Here is a 19,078-nt window from a genome sequence, read left to right on the forward strand (position 1 = left end):
AGATGAATTTGGGCTGTCTGAGAGATGGAAAGGTGATCAGAAGGATGATGGGGTGATTTTCAAACAATGTGTCACTCTCCTATTCGGTATAGACATGACACTTGTGATGAAAAATGCCCAGGGACTAAAATATTGCATGAAATTTGGGCTGTACCGCTTGATCTTGTCTTCATCCAACTCTTCCATGGGCCAGCTTCCCACCTGCCAAATCAGGGAAATAATCCCAGAGGCAGAGAGGGGCATGTTAGAAAGGACCTGCCCTGCTACCCCAGCAGAGGGTCCTGACAGTGATTCCTGACCACAGTTTGTTTGACCAGTACTTTAAGAATTCCAGAGACAGGGATGCCACATCCAGCCCAACAACCTTAATTACTAAGTTTTCCTTGGTGTGTCACTTCATCCTCTCTTCTCTAATCTCCCATATCTTATCACCAAGGAGTGAACCTTCTGGCTACTTCATGAGGTCCTAGTCATTCCACACTAACCATGGCACTAACCATATTCTCCTGTTTCAGTTTATGCATGCAAAAAAAATAAAAGACAGAAATATAAGATCAATAATTTTCATGCTATTTATTTTGTAGCATTTCTCCACTGGTTGTTCTATTCATGATAAAATGTGTAATAATTAATTCAAATAAATTGTCTCCTTTCTAAGTTCACCAAAAGCATAGCTTCAAATGCATCATTTGTGAAATATCCACATAACTTACATCTGTGCTATGCTGCTCTGCCCTGCTGCTGATTATAGTCAGGCTGTGTCACACATCTTCTGAAAAAGTTACAGGTTTTATCAGCTTCACGTGGGTAAGATACATACCATAGAAAATGTAAGTATCAGGTCCTGCTCTCCAGAAACTTCTTCAGCCGACATAAATGGTTAATAATATACAGCAGAAATACTAACTTCTTGTAAATACACACACAATTTCCTCCCATCAGGTTAGAAGGCATGGTAGAACTGGATAACATGTCACCTCATCACACAAGAGAAGCTCCCTTGGTTCACACACCTTGCCTCGTTGCAAAGATTATTTCAGGTGTCATTGATCTTATGTACAGACATGATCACTGCAGAGACTGTGGGCAAGTTCTGTTATGGCATGGACAATCCCAGACAGAAAGTATCAAATTGGGAAGAAATTCCCAGTTACATGCACAGAACGGAGTAGCAGCAGAGATGGCAATTACCACTCCGTTCCTTAGGAATAAAAGCATGGAAAGTTTCAGGTAGGCTGTGAGATTGCACAAGGGTCAGTTACACAAGAGGAGAGTCTCAAGAGGAGCGCTTTTTGAAAAGTGTTAGTTTTTGGAAAGCCTGTTTAAATTCTTCGTTAAAAGCTGTATAAATGACTGGATTGATTAATGAGTTTAGATAACCCAACCAGGTAAAAAAGTCCTGTAGGATGGGATGAAACCAACAGGCATCTTGGCAGATTGGTAGGACCAGGGACGTGACAAAAAAAGGCAGCCAGCAGAAAATGAAAGCTCCCAGAATAATGCCTAAAGTTTTGGTAGCTTTCCTTTCTCTTGCAGCAGAAATTCTTTTCCTTTCCAGAGCACTATCTGCAAGTTTTATTTTAACATGACCAATAAATATTGGGGATCCACCCGAATGGGAATGCCCTTCATGGAGGCTGGCATTAATGGAGCAGAGGGAAGACCCCGCAGAACCAGTGATCAGGTGTGCAGTAGTAAAACGTTTCCCATATAACGAGGGTGGCTTCAGAATCCTGGATCGAGCTGCTACATAAATCCTACCATACAGTATCAGGAGGAGCACAGTTGGGATGTAGAAAGCTCCACAAGTGGAATAAATCGTGTAGGAAATCTGATCCGTGTTCACGGCGCACTTCGCGATTTCTTCGTGAGCTTTCACCTGCCTCCAGAAGAACGGTGGCACGGAGATGCTGATGGAAATCATCCAGACCACGGCAATCATGAGGGCTGCCCGGCCAGCAGTGCGCCGTTTGGTGTATTCCAGAGCATCTGTGATAGCCCAGTACCTGTCCAGTGCAATGACACAGAGGTGCAGGATGGAGGCCGTGCAGCACGTGATGTCCGATGACAGCCAGATGTCACACAGCAGCTGGCCAAAGGCCCACGTGTGGGTGACGGTGTAAGCAATGCTGACAGGCATCACCAGGACAGACACCAAAAGGTCAGTCACTGCCAAGGAGCCGATGAGGTAATTCGCAGGTGTGTGGAGCTTTCTGGTCAGAAAAATGGTGATAACCACAAAAACATTTGCGAGGATCGTTGCCAAAGTTATAACAGACAGAAGGATTGACAGTGAAATCTTCAGCCCTAGGAGTGTCCTTTCATCCCAAGACAGTGGTGTTTCAGTGACATTTATTGATTTATTTGCTGAGCTCTGGAGAGAGAACTGTGCTGAAAGGTTGTACTGAGTCATCCTCTGCTCGGATTTCACCTTCCAGTGTGATCTTTCTGGGATGATGAAGAAAGATGCTCACTTTTTTTGATAAAATAGAGGTTTTCATACTTTGGACCAACACTGAAGAATTATTAACTTGTTGAAAACTTCAGCTGACGCAGTAGATGAGGTACTCTCCTATTCCAGATTTTCCATCACATCACATCACATCATATCAATTACATCACTGTTAAAGCAAAATATCACCCAGACATGAGTCTGGTGTACAACAATGAAAACAGTACTCTAAGTGATGGGAATTTAGGTGGTTTTCATCTTGAAGAAAATGAAATAATTCTTTATTATCTTCATTTCCCTCCTCCTTTCTGACCTAATCTTCTGCAAAGTTGCATAAATCAATACTGAAGGGTAAGAGATGGAAAAGAAGCATCTGGGCATGCAGTTGATGCCCCTTTGCTTGAGACAAAGCTACCCTCAAGAGTATTTTCCTTTTCTCTCTAATAGCTGAGTGTCATGTTTTTGGTATTTACAAGGGACACTTTAATAATTGAGTACTTAACATATAAAACAATTCCTTCTGTAAACATAATTTCTGCCAGATTTGCAAATCGAGCCTTCTTCAAGTACAGATCTCCATTTTTATTTATTTCTCCAGACTATTCAGGTTTTCAAATGCTGAAGTCAGGTGTTGGCTACCAGACCCCAATGCACTGGTGCACATTACAGCACAGTGTGCAATCTATAGGCTTTCCAACTTTTCCTTGTATTTACCAGCACTGGATTTCCTGAACTCTTCACAAACTAAGAGGAAACATCCTAAGACAGATTTCCATCAGGCCTTTCCCTCACTTCTACCCATGAGAACCAGAATGTCACTTATATTATGCCAGCCCAATCCTTCTTGGGAGAGATCCTGAATGTGGGTCACGAGTGGCTTTGAAGTGTGCTGTGATGGCCACAAGGAGGAACACGGAATTTCTCCAAGGAGATAATCACCAGGCCAGCCCTCTCCCAGCATCGAGGAGAAGTGCCTCTCTCAGTCATCACTGGTACAATTCATGCCATCCAATGCAGAACAGGGAGTCACTTGGTTGGGAATCTGCGGAGCAAGAGGAGAATAATATTCTACATGAAACATTAGCACTTTGAACTCAGCCTCTCTTAAGCTCCTAAATCCAAATATAAGAAGCAACACTTTTCAGTTTGGTGTGTTTGATTTTCACAGAATCACAGAATGTGGAGGTTGGAAGAGACTTTCAAGATCGAGTCCAACCCAGCCCCAACACCTGAACTAACCCCTGGCCCCAGTGCCACATCCAGTCTGCTTTAAACACCCCCAGGGATGGGGACTCCACCTCCTCCCCGGGCAGACCATTCCAGCCCTTTATCACCCTTTCTGTAAAATCCTTTTCCCTGATACCCAACCTGTATTTCGCTTGGCCCAGCCTGAGGCTGTGTCCTCTCGTTGTGTCAGTGCTGCTGGAGAAAGAGCCCAGCCCCAGCTGAGCACAGCCACCTTTCAGGGGCTTGTGGAGTGATGGGGTCACCCCTGAGTCTCCTTTTCTCCAGGCTGTTTTTTATATATATATATATAACAACTTTCTCTGGGTCAAACCTTTTCAGACATGCTTTTTCTTTTGAGGTATGCTTTTCTGATGAGGAGACACAGATAAGTCTTGTATTTCACACTAGACTATTACTTTCTTGATTTTTTCTTTCTCTAGGAAGGGAAAATCACTTCCTTGCAGCCATTTTGTGATACTGAGCAAAGGTTCAATTTATAAGAACTTTTTGAAAAGTGACCAAAGTCCATGAAATCAAGTCACCAGTCTCTGGCAATGGTCCAGGCATTCAGCTCAACCCTCTTGCTGTTTTCTGATGCTTTCCAAACATTGATACATTTTTTTAGAGACAGAGACCAGAACCACAAACAGTTGTTGATTTGGATACACCATGGATTTATACTTCAGCATAGTGGTGGTTTCTTTTCTCAGTTTATGTCCTGATGATTTCTGAGAAGTACTTTGCTTTTTGAATCATTGCATACTCTGATCTGACATTTCCACAGAGCAGTCCCAATTAATGTAATTCCACAGACCTTGACTGGTAATATCAGCTTTTTTCCCCCCTCTCTTCTCAGTTGTTGCATCTGTGAATATTGTATTCCTTCTCCCAGTTTTTAACCAAGGCTCTTTGCAACTCTGCACAGTCAGTCCTTGTCTTTAATACTCTGAAGAGCTTTGTTTCATCATCACATGTCATCACCACACCATTCATGGACTTTCCAGACCACTCAAAACCTCTTGAGACTCTAAATAATTGTATCAGTTGGACTTTGCTCACTCCATATACTCATCAGCTCTCCTTAATTAATTTAACAGGTTGGTGAAGCATAACTTACTTTAGTAAAGTCTGAACTTTACTGACTGTTACCCTAATCACCATATTTACTATGTGTACAACAATATATTGTATTTTTTGCCAACTGGCTGTAGGTACAGATTTCAGGTTGTGGCTCAACAGGAGTTGTCTTGCAGGTGCAAAGGGAGCTGAAGTGGAGGCTGAGCCCTGCTGCTGCCACCATCACACTTCAAATTTCATCAAACTCTCTAGCTGAACACTGTCCACTAGTAAAATTGGCAGAACCAATAGGTTCTGCTTGTAAATATCCCCCAATTTATCTTTATTGAATAGAGATGCTGAAGTTGATCTTGTTTCTCTAAGGAATTGCCTTTTTTTTTTTTTTTTCCCCACACCTTAACTATGCCTTTAACTCTCTGACACAGTAATGGCTCACTTCAGAGCTCTCACTTTCAGATACTAAGAAAATCTAAACTAAACCCACCAGACAGGCTTATTAACACTATTAAAGACTGTTAAATTACTGTATTACCTAAAAACTGAAGCCAAATCTCACCTTGATGTCAGTTGTCACTGAAAAAAGAGATATCAAGCCTTTCCCATATCTTTTATCAGCTTTTTCTCTCTGTTACAACATTCTAGCAATATGAACTAAAGTGGACTGCACCTCACCCACCCACCTGTACTTGAACAAATCCTATTGCTTCCATCAGCTTGAAGTCACTGTGGGGAAAAAATAAACTGATGTGAAACATGGTGTTTGCAGTCCAAGGAACTAGTCTAGAGTTTAAATGAATTCTAGATCTTCAAAATACCAGTAAACAAGCAACCCAGCACTGGGAGAAAGTCATACTGAAATCACACATGTACTTAGTTACTGGATTAATTTTTGTAAATAAATTATGTTTGCCTCTAATGCGATCACCAAAGGAAAAGAACCAGTGTTTTACAGAAATGTTCCAAGTCAGTGCATGATTATTTATCATGTACTCAGGAAGAGTTACCATCTAGACAAAATGAACATATTCCAAATAATTTAGTATTTCAAGGAAGTTACCTTTTACTCAACAAAAGAATACAGGTAAGTTATTTTCCTGTTAAAAGAAAAAGAAATTAGGTTTGTGTAAACTACAGATACTGGAGAAAAATCATATTAAATGACAAGCAATCATTAAATTATGTCAAGTACAAGGTCACACACATAACTGCCTGTTAAGGAAAGCAGAACACAAATGCACAGACATGACATATCCTGAAACAGCAGAGGCCAGGAGTAGGAAGTGGCCATCCAGCATGTTTCCTGAGAGCAGAGGGACGTGCTGCCTGGGCAGGATGCTCACAGTCTCTGGGCAGAACCTGGGTGTTGAGGTGATGCCTTGGGAAGGCTGAGCTGGAACACAGACTGGACAGAGCTGGAGAATAAAGTAGATATTTATTAAAAGGCCTTTAAGGTACATCTTGGGCAGGACAAGAGCCTGGGCAGGGCTACAGCCAAGGTGGACCCAAAATGGTCACAAAATGGACAAACAGTCACAAGGTCTCACACTTGGATAAGTTTTGGTCCATTTGCATCTTGGGGTTGAATTGTCCCATTCCAGCCCCAGACTGTGAGGTCCCATCTGTCTTGTTCCTCCTCCAGCCCACCCTTGTTTGTGCTTTGGGGCTGAAAGTTGTCCTTGGTGTGCAGCAGGAGAAGGATTTGTTTTGTGTCCCTGCTGTGTGCAGAGCTGAGTGACACTGACTGTGAGCTCAGAGCTGCTCCCTGGGCACCACAGAATGTGGAAAACATGAAAACTCAAACTTAAGACATCAGAGGAATACATTTTGTGCCAGTAGCTCAGGGCACAGCCCCAAATTGAGCTCTTATAGATGACAGCTCCTTCAAGACATCTGAGACTGTGCCATGGGAGAGGAAACCTTGTGCTGAGCTGCTGAGGAGACCAGGCGTGTCCCTGTGAGTGTGGGGCTGCGGTGGTGCCAGTGTCACTGCCACAGTGGCTCCTGATGGTCAGACAGGGCAGTTTCCTTCATGCCGGCGATGTTCTCAGCTGGAGATAAAAGATCCCAGTATTGCCCCTGTGTGCCAGGCTGTGTCAGTGTGAGTGCTGGCAGTGCAAACTGCAGGCAGCGGGAGGCACCGGCTCTCCACAGCCCCACCCGGCAGGTTTGTCACCTGCGATTGTCACCAGCTTTGTCACACTTCACAGCACGGGAATCCTCTCAGCTGCATCACCGCTGCACCTGGCCCAGCTTTCCTTGGGCTTCACCTGGTGCTCTTGGCCGTGGGCTGTGGGTACTTTTTTCACTTCCAAATGCCTGAAATAAATGGAAGGTGATGTCCCAGCCGGCCACAGGGAGGTTTGCACAGCACAGCACTCTGACAATGCCAAGCTGGAGCAGCCACAGTGTGGTGTTGGATGAATGCAAACAAGACTTGTTAAAGAGCAGTCAGGAACAGCACAGAGCAAAGGAGGACACAGATGTCCTTGGGTTAGCCAAGGAGGGCACAGCTATCCTTGTTTCTCCATGCTGCTGTCCCCAGTAGTTTCTCCACACTGCTGTCTCTGTGGATTGTCCACACTCGCCTCGAATGCTGTGCTGGTTTGGCAGTCAAGGGAAGATCAGGGAAATGCAAATGAAGATGGGGCAAACCCAAGACAAAAACAAGACACAGAATGACTCTGGACTGAAGAAATGTGACAGTGATGATACAACCACAGGAAGCAGCACTTCATCACAGGAAGGAGCATTTGAATGCAGACAATTCCAGAAATTGCAGTCTATTTAACTTAGCAGAAAGCTTAGCTCAGGGTCTGGATGGTGCAGCAAGGTCATGTGCAATGTGAAAAGAGAACACACTTTGGCTGTTGGTGGTAACACTGGCACCGCTTCACAGTTCAGGGTCCTCACTTAAAACCAGGCATTTCTTAGGAAAAGGTGCTTTGTGTTCCAGCTCTGCAGTTACACTCAGAGATCAAGGGCAAGGTGGCAGGAGAGAGTCTCTTTGAGGAAAAAACCAAGCACCACGTGTGCCAAGGCAGGTAGACTGACACAGGACAAGGCTGGGTGGCACCAGGAGCCCCTCAGGAACAAGTGTCATCATGTGAGCTCTGGCCTTGGAGCTGCAAAGACTGCCCAGATAACCAGAGGTGCTCTGTCACAAGGGTAAACAAAGTCCCAACACATTTCTGTCCTTTCTGGAGCACAGCTGGAGAGTGGGGCAGTTCCTGCAGGCTGCAATTTCATGGTGCAGCTGACACACTTTCTGAGGATGCTGGGCTGCAAGAAGGCTTCGATGCACCCCTACAGAGCTGGGCTGGAGCAGGATAAATAATGTGTACAAAACAGGTATGTGGAAATAAAAATACAGAATTTACTCTTTCACTAAATAGAACAGAAAAAAAAAAAAGGAAAATGAGATTAAATGCCCTTTAGTAAGTTGCACATTTGCTTTAAGTTCACACTGAGGTTAGAGGAATTAGGGAATTCATTTTCTTCTCTTGAAGCTGGAGAATTGCAAAGGGGTGGCTGAGAAGAGAGCCAAAGTTCAGCAAATTACTGAAAATTCATTTTGTAACTGATTCTCACTTTTCATTTAAATGTAGACTCCACTAAATAGACCAAGTCTATTCTGTCACGCTGAAAATGTGATCAGCAGTGAAGCTGCTTCCAGTGAGAGCCAACAGCAGGTGGCCAGAAGGCAGGAGAGGAGGTGGCACTCTGGCCAAGAAGAACCCTTCTGAAGGCCCATTTCAGAGCAGAACTTGAAAGAGGGAACAAGTTTTGAGTAAATTCTTGCATATTTGGGACAATTGACTCAAGCATGCATCATAGAGTAGGTGTGGAGCCCACCCTGAAGGCAAAAGCACTGTTCAAACAACATGAAATACATTTAGACTTAGCTCTAGGAATGTGCCCACCAGAGATCATAACCAAAGCTGGATGCAGCTCCAGGGAGAAAACCAGGCAAGGCTCTAGAGTATTGCACTGAAAAATCAAAGGTACAATCTGTGTAAATTCTGTTTGCATCAGGATTTCTGGCCAAGCCCAGCAGTAGCTGGGCCCTTTAGTGCTGAACATGTCTCTTCACTGCCAGTGAGGGGAGCTGGTAGAGAAGAGTTCATGTTTCTGGAAAAGAATACCTGCCTCTGAGAGTGTTCACTCCAGCACGGCTCATGCAGCATGGCTAGATGTCTAATCATTGCCAGGGGCATTCCTGTTTTGTTCATTTGATACAGAGAACAGCATTCTATATGAGAAACTATATGCAAAACGTCTCTCATTTTAAATAAGCAACTATAGTAATTAGTAAGTAAATATCAGTAATGTTTAGTACCTTCACTCTCTTCTCCCCACCTATTTTCACTCAGCTTTTAAGGAATTATTGGTATTTTTCCTCTCTTGCCTTTATTTACACACCACCAATATGCATTAGCTATCTAACCCATTGTTAATTACCGAGTTACAAGTGCTGTTACACCTTATAACTAAATATTACTTATCAAAGAGAAAGCCTGGGATTTAATGGGCAGTGATTCTGGTAAATGCTACATTGCAAAAACAGACTCTATGATATGTTACCAATAAGTTCTTGGGAGGGAGCAGGGGCTGGAGCACTTAGCCTTCAGCCATGAAGTTTCTGATGACAAATGTCCACCAATGCAAAATCTCCGATTAACATTTTCCTCCTCACATTTTGTCTCCTATTATTATTCAGTGTCATGCAATCAGTGGAATTTTAAGGATCAAAGAAATACAGTGGGGTGTGAGATTATAATGCCAACTGTGTCCAAGAGCCTGCAAGGTGGGATCAGGGACAAGCATTACACTGACTCTGATCTGCCTGAGCTAATTGATATAGAAACTTTGATCTGACACATCTGGGTGCAGTTCACCTCAGACTCCATCTATGGAAATTACTTTCCCCTCGTGTTCTAGAAGCTGTTTAGTGGTGCCCATTTATTTCCAGTTTCTGAAAAGGACACCTGTGTATGGAAGCAAAGGTAGATGGCAGGAGAGCTGGGGCAGGGACAGGAGATCAGCTGGGATCTCCCAAATACCTGCCCTGAAGTACTATAAGGAATGGAGAATTGCTCTTACAAATTCCTACAGAGTACCTCTAGACTGTTTTCAGGCTTAGGGACTTTTCTGAGTGCTTAATGATGTTTAAATACCTTTATTCTTAAGTCAACAGAATGTTAGCATTCAGCCAATGGAGCAATGGGAATAAAGCTCATACTGAGTGCTCTGGAAAAGTGCATTCAGAGTCCTCAGGGCTCAAACCTTCAAATTCTTAAAATCAGCTGGAATCTATAATGATAAATGCTAGAAAGACCTGCAAAAAAGAGAAAGTTCTTTCAAAGTTTCATCCACATCATCCTTGCTTTGTTCAGCACTTCACTGTGCTCTCTGGCTCTTCTACTGATGCTGTACTGAATTCACTTTCAGTGTGCACAGCCACTCCCATGAGATTCTATCCATGAGCACACTGGTCCATTAAGATTTTTCAGGTCTATCCATATGCACCAAGTTTCACTTTTATGCTTTGGCCATTATTTTTTGCCTGACCTTTTTGTCCAGTCCAGAAGTCAAGAGTTATGGGGTTTTTTTCCAGAAAGAATCTTCCAGGGTTGCCTGCAAAGGGATTTGAAAGGCGTTGGTTGATTTGCTAATACTTGCACTTACATAAACAGGCATGCCTTAAAAATACAAGCTGTGATGATAGATCATAATTGGTCTGGCTAACTATAGACACTGAATTAGAGTGTAGCCCTGATTGCCAATAATGAGGAGGAGAGAGCTTCAGAAGGCTCTTCCTGCAGCACTTCCTCACTCAGTAAATAAAGGAACTTTGGCAGAAATGTGATTTACACTTCCTGGAAGTAGCACCCTGCATCCTCTTACCCTCTGTCCTGAAAGCAACTCAGGAAAAAACTGGGAACAACTTCTGCCTGAATGACCTCTGGCTGCAGGAAGTGTGTGAAGGAACATCCAGGGATTTTACCTAGCCAAAAGCAGGATAAAACATATTCTACTGTACAATCCTACAATTCTACTAGCAATTTTACTGTGATAGGAACAAGGAGGCCCAGTAGCTGGAATTCTCAGTAATGGTTTGGGTGATGAAGGAGATGGTGTGTTTCATCCAGTGGAATGACACTGCTGGGGCTCCAGCCCAGAATCCACTAAATCCAGCTGCAGACTAGGGCAGAGGATTAAGGTTGAAGTTGAGTTTAAGGACAAGTATGTAGAAATGAGCAGTTCCTCTGTTGTGTGATGGAGAGTAACCAGCTCAGCAGAAGCTCAATGTGCCCTGTCAGCAGAGCCTGTGACATTGTACCAGGGCAAAAACAGCAAACACCTTGGCAAGTGTGTAACTGGGAATAAGGCCTTGGGTAGATCTTGTTCTGTTCATTTTGGAGAAGGGGAAATGGCAGCCTGGCATTCAGCTTTGGGCACTGTTCCCAAGAAGATACAGAGCACACAGCAAGGAATCAGAAGAAAGCAGCAGGAATCATGAGAAAAATATATGGGAATAAACTGCATGGGAACAGGGATGTTGGGATGGAAAGAGCACAGCTGAGGGAGATGTTCAACAGTCTCTCTGTGCATGAAAGGCTGCAGAACAGGAAGGAATAGTCTGTTCCCTGTGGCTGTGACTAATATCCCAGAAAGGAGAGGGGCTTAATTACAGCAAGGAAGACTGAGCCATTAGGAAAACTTTGGTAATAGTTAGAGTAGTGAAACAAAGTATTGCTTAGGGACACTGTGACAACTCCATTATCAAAAGTCACAAGGAGAGGTCAAACAATCTTTTTGGAGTGTGATTTCCTATAGCTAGTGAAGTACCAGCAGGGTAAAGTGAATTAGTCTACCCCACCTAAAATGGTGAAAATCAGAATAGTGACTGCAATACAGTGTAAACTTAGGCAATTTAAAATTAACAAAACCCCAAGAAAGTGGAAGTTTTGCTCAACTTCACAGTTCGGGTCTGGAACTAGCCCAAGACTCAGCGTTGTGGTGCTGTGGTGTTCCACATGGGCAGAGGAACACAGAGAATTTTTATTGGCCTCAAGAAGGGACTGGTGAGGAATGACAGAGCTGTTATATCAACTGTCAGTGGATGTCATTGGGGCAGCAGAGCCCCCCAGGCTCCACCATTTCAGAGCATGAAGGAACAAACTCCCCACAACTGCGTCAGGTAAGAGCACAGAATGTTCTCTTGACAAACCAGGGCATCACACCCATGAGCATTTTCCATGTGCCTCTGGCTTTCTAAGCATTGCTCCCTAACTGTTCTCTACCCTCTTATTTTGGGTATTCTCCTCTGCCTTCAGCTTCACTTTCTAGGATGCAGACACAGGGTTCCCTGACATGCAAAATGCTTCTTCCTTTGGTCCCTGAAGGTCCCATGTACTACTATAAAGTAGCACACCCCTATAGGACTCTTCAGCTTTAGCAGCCCCAGCAAAGAAGCTGAACAATTGTCCTGATCCCAGTCTTCATGGCCACAATGCTGGTGATTTTTTTCTGTGGTTTAGAACCAACTCCCCTAGCCATCCCAATTTCATGGAGCTCAGAGATGGGGAAATATCTAAATTCCTTCTGCACAGTGTCTCTGTGCTCACAGAGGGTCAGGAATGGGCAGACTGGAACTCAGCTTGGCTGAGCTCTGCACTGCCCCTCTGGGGAGCACAGGGGGTGAATTATAGCTTGTGTGCACACTGAGGGATGTCTTCGTTTACATGTACCTCTGACTGCATCACCAAGGGACAGAAAGGAATATTTACTCAAAAGACAGAGGAAAATCCAGTCGATTTTTATGCTAACTTTTGATATCTGGGTGGTTTCCTGCAGAGCTCTACGTAGGACAGTTCTATGCAGGCAAATGGCTGCAAAACAACTGTATTGCCTTGCTGTGTATGTGTCAGAAGTGAGTGATACTTGCCACTAAGTTTTGTTCTGCGTTTAGGTGAGGACAGTACACTGCCACCATCTGTATTAAAACCAAAAGTAACCAGGCCCCTCACATCTCCCTGCACTTTGACACGTCTCAGCTCAAGAAATACTTTTCCCAGATTTCTAAGTCAGCTACAAACCAGCAGTGTTCATGCCATGAGCTCGATTTTTTTTAAAAGTTTCCTTATTCTCTGCAGTTTACTTACACATGCTTGCATTGCACGTGCTTGATTTCCAGCCCATCAGAAGTGTGGTACATCAGAAGAAAATGAATGAGTGATGACTGGTGAGAATGCTACTCTGAGATCATCCAGGTCTGGGGGTAAATGTGAAAACCAGAAAATGTTAAAAGCAACATGGAAAACAACAAATTGACTGTTTGTTTGGTATTTGCTAATTTGAATACTTGAGAAGCATGTATGATCCTATGTACATCCTAAATCCTTTGTTATGGTGCTGCTTAAACTTTAAAGACAATATGAAAAGGAAAAACAGATCTGCCTTGAGAAAACTCACAGAACCCAGCTATTGCTTTCTGGAATAATCTGTTTAACACTCTACTGGCAGCAGTTCCTGGAAGGAGGAAGTTACAATTACTGGCAAAGTAATCCCACCTCACTAAAGTCAGTTGTCCCCTTAATTTTGCAAAGGAAGTTTCTTTTCCTGGGGTTTGCATCAGGCTCACAACTGGGAAAGGGACTGTCTCTCTGGGGAAACATCATTCTCTTTCAAGTCCATGTTCCAGTTTCATGCACTGCTGCCCATAGTACACTGGAAAAACCAGACTGCAACGCTGGCAGTCCTTGTTTTGGCTGGGTCCTGCTCTTTGCTGCAGGACCAAAGCTCATCCCAAAAGTGGTTCACATCCATCACTGATGCAACAGGTGACAGGTTGTCTGCTGACTCCATGTGAGAAAACTGCATTTTGTCCTGAAAAGCCTGGCTTGCACCCAAGCTGGTCCATACAGGTATGGATAGGTAAGGATTCTGAGGGTTCAGTATGACACTGGCAGCTCCTGGCTTTGCATTAGCACCTAATCAGACCTTTGGCCACGATCACGCCCGAAGCAGGAGTGAAGAAAAACCCAGGCAGCTGTGTCACTCGTGGAATACAAACCAGGATGATGTGGGATAATAATGGGACAGCCCTTAAAGTAACCCAAAGCTTTCCCCAGGGCAATCCACGTAAAATTACACTTCTAAACTGGTCACTTAATTTATACAATATTACCGTGTACCTGGAGGAAGAGACCTGCAATAAGCGTTTAGAGCTCTAAATCGCCTGTGAGCTTCCCTCCCAGCCACGCGGCAGAAAGGGTCGCTACAGGCTGCCAGGGATGCTGGAAACCTTCAAGGTCAGGTTGGATGGGGCTCTGAGCAACCTGATTTGATTGAAGATGCATCTCCTGGCCGAGGGGGGACGGACTAGGTGACCTCTAAAGGTCCCTTCCCACCCAAAGCATCCAGTAATTCCATCCAGTCATTCCTTGCCGCCTGTGTCCGGCGCTGCGGGGTCCGCGCTCTCCGCAGGGCGATGCCGCCAGGGCGCACAGCCCGCCCCATCCATCCATCCATCCATCCATCCATCCATCCATCCATCCATCCATCCATCCATCCATCCATCCATCCATCCGTCCATCCGTCCATCCCTCCATCCACCGGCGCCCGCAGAGCCGGGGCCAAGCCGGCTGATCCCGGGGCGATGCCGGCTGATCCTGATCCTGATCCCGGGGCGATTCCGGCTGATCCCGGGGTGATGCCGGCTGATCCCGGGGTGATGCTGCCGCAGGCTCCGGCCTCCAGCTCCCGACCCCCGCCTCGTTTTCGCCCTCCTCCTCCTCCTCCTCCGCCGCCGCCGCTTTTCCCGGCGCCGCCGCGGCGAATCCCCCGAGCGCTCGGGAACCAACTTCAGCCGGCGCCAAGCGCCCGCCCCGTCGGCATGGCCCCGGCCGCCGGCACTCACCCGCTGTCCCTGCTGTCCCCGATGTCCCTGCTGTCCCCGATGTCCCGCTGTCCCCGATGTCCCTGCTGTCCCCGATGTCCCTCTGTCGCCGGGCTCCGGCAGTGTCCGCCCTCAAACACCGGCGGCTCCGGCCGGGCTCGTGGCTCCAGCGCTGCGCGTCCCGTTCCTCCGCTCCTCTCCTCCTCTCCTCTCCTCCGCTCCTTGTCTCGGCTCCCCTCCCCTTCCCTCCTCCCTCTGCTCCGCTCCGCCGCTCCTCAGCGTGCTGCTGTTCCGTGCCCGGGCCAGCCGCGGTCCCTGTGCCCGAGGTGTGCGGGGAGCGCTCGGAGCCCGTCCCGGCGGATCCCGGCGGATCCCGGCGGATCCCGGCGGATCCCGGCGGATCCCGGCGGATCCCGGCGGATCCCGGCGGATCCCGGCGGATCCCGGCGGATCCCGGCGGATCCCGGCGGATCCCGGCGGATCCCGGCTCCTCAGCCCCGGGCTGTCTGTCCCCGGGCGCTGCGGCCGGCTGCGGGCTGGGAAAGCCTCGTGCTGCTCCGCTTGGTCCGAGGATCGATGGCTCTCAGGGAGCGGTGATGAGCAGAGAGGATGCGGAGGACCCGCCAAGGGTAGAGGATGGGTCAGAGCTGCTCTGGATGGGATTGACCCGACTGCTGCTTCAGCTTGGCTCCGACCTGGGGCTTGCACACCCTCTCAGCGCAGCCCTCCTGCTTCCTGAGAGAGGCAGTGTTAATTCCAGCATTTTAAAGCTATGCAGTTTGTGGATTTTACCAGTTTAGTTGCGATTTTTTTTTTTTTTTTTAAGCAGCAGTAACTATGTTCACACTAGACAAAACTTTAACATAAAAGTAATTCAGATTCCAAGGTCTTGGAACAGAAATGCTTAAGCCACAGCCCCTTTGCAGCATCATTTGGCCTTAAATAGATTCTAAATTAGCCATTGCCAGCTGTCTCCGTTTTCCTCTGGCAGCTAATTTACATATTGGATTACTTTCAAAATACAGATAATCTCATGATTTTTGCACACTTAATACTGTTGATAGCCTGGCTCTGCCCTCTCCTCCACTGTGTCTCAGAAAATGATTTTTGACCTTGAGCCTGAGTCTGCTGTAGCTGCCCTCAACTCAGTCTCAAAAAAGTCACACTCTTTCCAAATATCTTAGAGGATTTTGTCCCAACTTCAACATCTCGAATAGCTGGCTGCTCCCGGAACAGCAGCATTTTACCTGTTCTCCTCTGCGATGGAGAATGAGGTTGAACCCAGAAAGGCTGAATATGCTGTAAATCATAAAGCTCACTTGAGACTCAGAGGAAAATACAAGCTTTTTAAACTGCAGCCACATGGTGTGAATCTTACACAAAAAATAATAATTCCTTGCAGCATCACTTCACTCCCAGGCTGGGAGAGGACACATGGTGAATCTTTTGAGCCTCCAGAATTTCCCACTGAGACAGGAACAGCTACAATAGGTTTTCTCTGAAAGCCTGAAGATGCCTCTCCATTTATTTTCCTCCCAAACAACGTGGGTGTTGTTCTGTGGGTGGGAATGTGTTTGATGGGATACAATGTGAAAGGAAAGAGGTTGGCTCTTTTATATCTCCAACTGAGGAATAAATTCTGCCCTTGGGATAGAGATACTCCATGAAACCTTGCAGAGCTTTGCAGCAGAGTGCAGGCTGCTCTGGGGTCTGTGGCCACCCCAGGACAGTCCCCTGTCAGAAGAGAGTTTGCATTCCACAGGCAGAGGACAGATTCCTTCTAGAATAGGAAAAAAAGGAGTAAAAAGTTGCTGTAAAGTTGTTGTCCTCCCATGCCAGGACTTCACAGATGTCAGTTATTTTTCAGAAACAGCAATTCCATGCAGAAAAAGGAAGTGTCTGGTGCTTTCCTTAGGCTGACTGGGAAAATCAGAGAAAAATTCAGGGTGCAGACTGGTCTTCAGATATTAAAAAAAAAAATCTTTTCCCTCTGAATTTGATCCTTCAGATACTCTCTAATAAGAGCTATAGCACTTTTCTCTCATGCTTTACAAAGTCAAAATCAGTATTGTATTTAATATCCTGTGTTGAATGTCCTGCTTAGAAAAATAATGCAGCTATGCTTTTGAGATAGATTTATCTTCATTTTTGATGGAGCAAGTGCACAGAGAGAATTTGTGCCCAGGCCCAGAGCCAGTACAAATGTGCCCCAGTAAGACAGACAGATCTACAGATAAAGGAGTCCTTTAAACCACTCTGCTCTTTGGCCTAAGATTAGGGAAAAACCCCACAGCTGCATTGGCATGGTTGGCAGGGTCACAGCAATATGTTCCTGATGCTCAGTCTTTAGGTCCCTGTGTTGGAGATGTTGGTGCTGTGCATCAGTGGAGCTCAGGCACATTTGCATCCACTTGGTGCTGGGTGAAGATCAGGATTTTATACGCAGCTTTTAATAATTTTCTTCCTTTAATCCACTTATTAAACTTTCACAAGGCCGATTTCATTTTCCCTTTTGAATCTGAGCCTGTCTAAGCAGTCCTGCCTCGAATTTGGTTTCCTATCATGTTTGACTCCCAGAATTTCTCACTGCTGCTGCTCACAGCTGAAACATTTCCCCAGCAGCTTGAGCCAAAGTTATGATGCAGCTGAGCCTTGGGTCCCCTGTCTGAGGAGTGGTGGAGTGAGGGTTACAGGCAAGGAGAATTAAATTCTCCAAGGAGAATTAAACCTCATCCAAACCTCCCTCCTCAGGATCCTGAGTGAATGCCTCACCATATCGACCAGACTCTTGATTGCTCTAAGGTGGTGAAGAGCATCTCCTGAGTGTCTGATTTCACAGGGCTCAGGGTTTTATCCCCTTGCTGCCGAAGAAAGGCTGAGAAGTTGTTATTTTTCACAGCGTGGGAAACAAGTTTCCTTTCTTGGTGTAGCTGGAAGGCCATCAAAGACAGAGCTGATGCTTTCCTTCTCAAGGGTGTTGGCTGTCCAGACTGCCCCGGAGTGAGCACACAATCTGTGCTCTGAGCCTTCCTCTGGCCTGATCTAGTTCAAGACCAAACACACTGGGGTGATGTTCCTTCCCCTAATGTGACTCCCCAGGGAAGCAGGATGATGATTACCTATTTACCTTTCCCAGAAATGCTGGAGGAGTGTTTTTACTTGTTTGAGCTGGCAGGAGGGGTGACACTCAGTAATGAAGGGCTCTGCAGGAGTGGGCATAGGCAGGAATTGATCAGGTTCTGGTAAAAGACTGCTGTGTTACACTGGGAATCAGCACCACCAGCACAAGTAGAGACAAAACCTCTGAGACAAGAATTGTTTTCTGCCCTGGTTGTGGCTTTTTCCAAGAGCTGGAAAGTGTCCCAGTCTCCCTGTCCAGCACATGGGAGGGACAGTGGACTGAGTGATTCTGGTGAATTCACATCAAAGTCACCACCTGAACACATCCTCCTAAGAAGATGGGAAATGACATTAAAATTGCTGCACCTCGATGATGTTCATGTAAAAATACCTCCTTCCCCATCAGCAGCATGGCTCCCTGTGAATGCAGCACAGTCAGATCCATTGCTAATGTGAACAGAGATGCTGCTTTTCTCTTTGTAGATCTTGCCAAGCCCAGGCTAGAGAAGGAGAGAAGGCTGATGTCACTGTGAGTACTAGAGCAAGTGCTTCAAAACTGCTTTTGCTCACCATTAAACTGTGGTGAGAACATTAATACAAAAGGCCCTCCTAGTTTTCAGTCTAATTTTGCCCACTGCTAATTTACATCTATTTCTCCTACATCCAGCAAGACCTTCTTTGAGATTTACCTTCATGATTTACCAACCAACTCATTTTTGAGGCAACAAAATGTACTGGCTTCTTGTCACAGAAATTTACTTCAGCTGAGGAAGACATACATGACATGAGGTCCCTCCTTTTGGTTCAGAAATTCTCTTTGCTTTTTGATATTAGATGTTGCCTTACTTTATCATTGAAAACTTAATTAGAGACACAGACATTCCAAAAAAGGAGGAAACTCTCAGTACTTTTTCCCCCTACATGAGCCATTTTCTTCTGCATTCCACGTTTTTGTCACATTCCAAACCTCACACTTACTTACACGCTGACATATGGAGAATCCTTCAGGCACTGCTTCTCTGCAGAAGGTGTATTTTGGCTCTAAAGCTTTATTCTCAGTCCTACAAAGGAGCAGAACCAAGAGCCTAGCCAGTGCTTCCTTCTTCTGGGCCTCCTCTCTTTCCTTTCTCTCCATCAAGTAGAAAAACGCTCAGAAATTGGTGCATAATCAAAACACAAACCCTCTGTTATAATTGCTGAGGTAACTTGTAGCAGAGCCTTGAGCTGCTTGGCAGTTGCTTTCCTCAGAGTTTCCTTGAGCCTGCTTTAACCATCTGATTTATGCAGAATATGGCTGAGAA

At 45.6% G+C, this 19,078-nt stretch overlaps 1 protein-coding gene across 1 annotated transcript; it reads right to left on the reverse strand.

Annotated features, from left to right (window-relative positions):
- Positions 1 to 554: 554 nt before the first annotated feature.
- Positions 555 to 3,903, reverse strand: HTR1D (5-hydroxytryptamine receptor 1D). Its single transcript, XM_066335163.1, has one exon. The coding sequence runs from the start codon at positions 2,411 to 2,413 to the stop codon at positions 1,277 to 1,279; it is 1,137 nt and encodes a 378-aa protein (XP_066191260.1). The 5' UTR covers positions 2,414 to 3,903; the 3' UTR covers positions 555 to 1,276.
- Positions 3,904 to 19,078: the final 15,175 nt, after the last annotated feature.

This window comes from Sylvia atricapilla, chromosome 24, assembly GCF_009819655.1.
Source record: "Sylvia atricapilla isolate bSylAtr1 chromosome 24, bSylAtr1.pri, whole genome shotgun sequence".
Lineage (NCBI taxonomy): Eukaryota > Metazoa > Chordata > Aves > Passeriformes > Sylviidae > Sylvia > Sylvia atricapilla.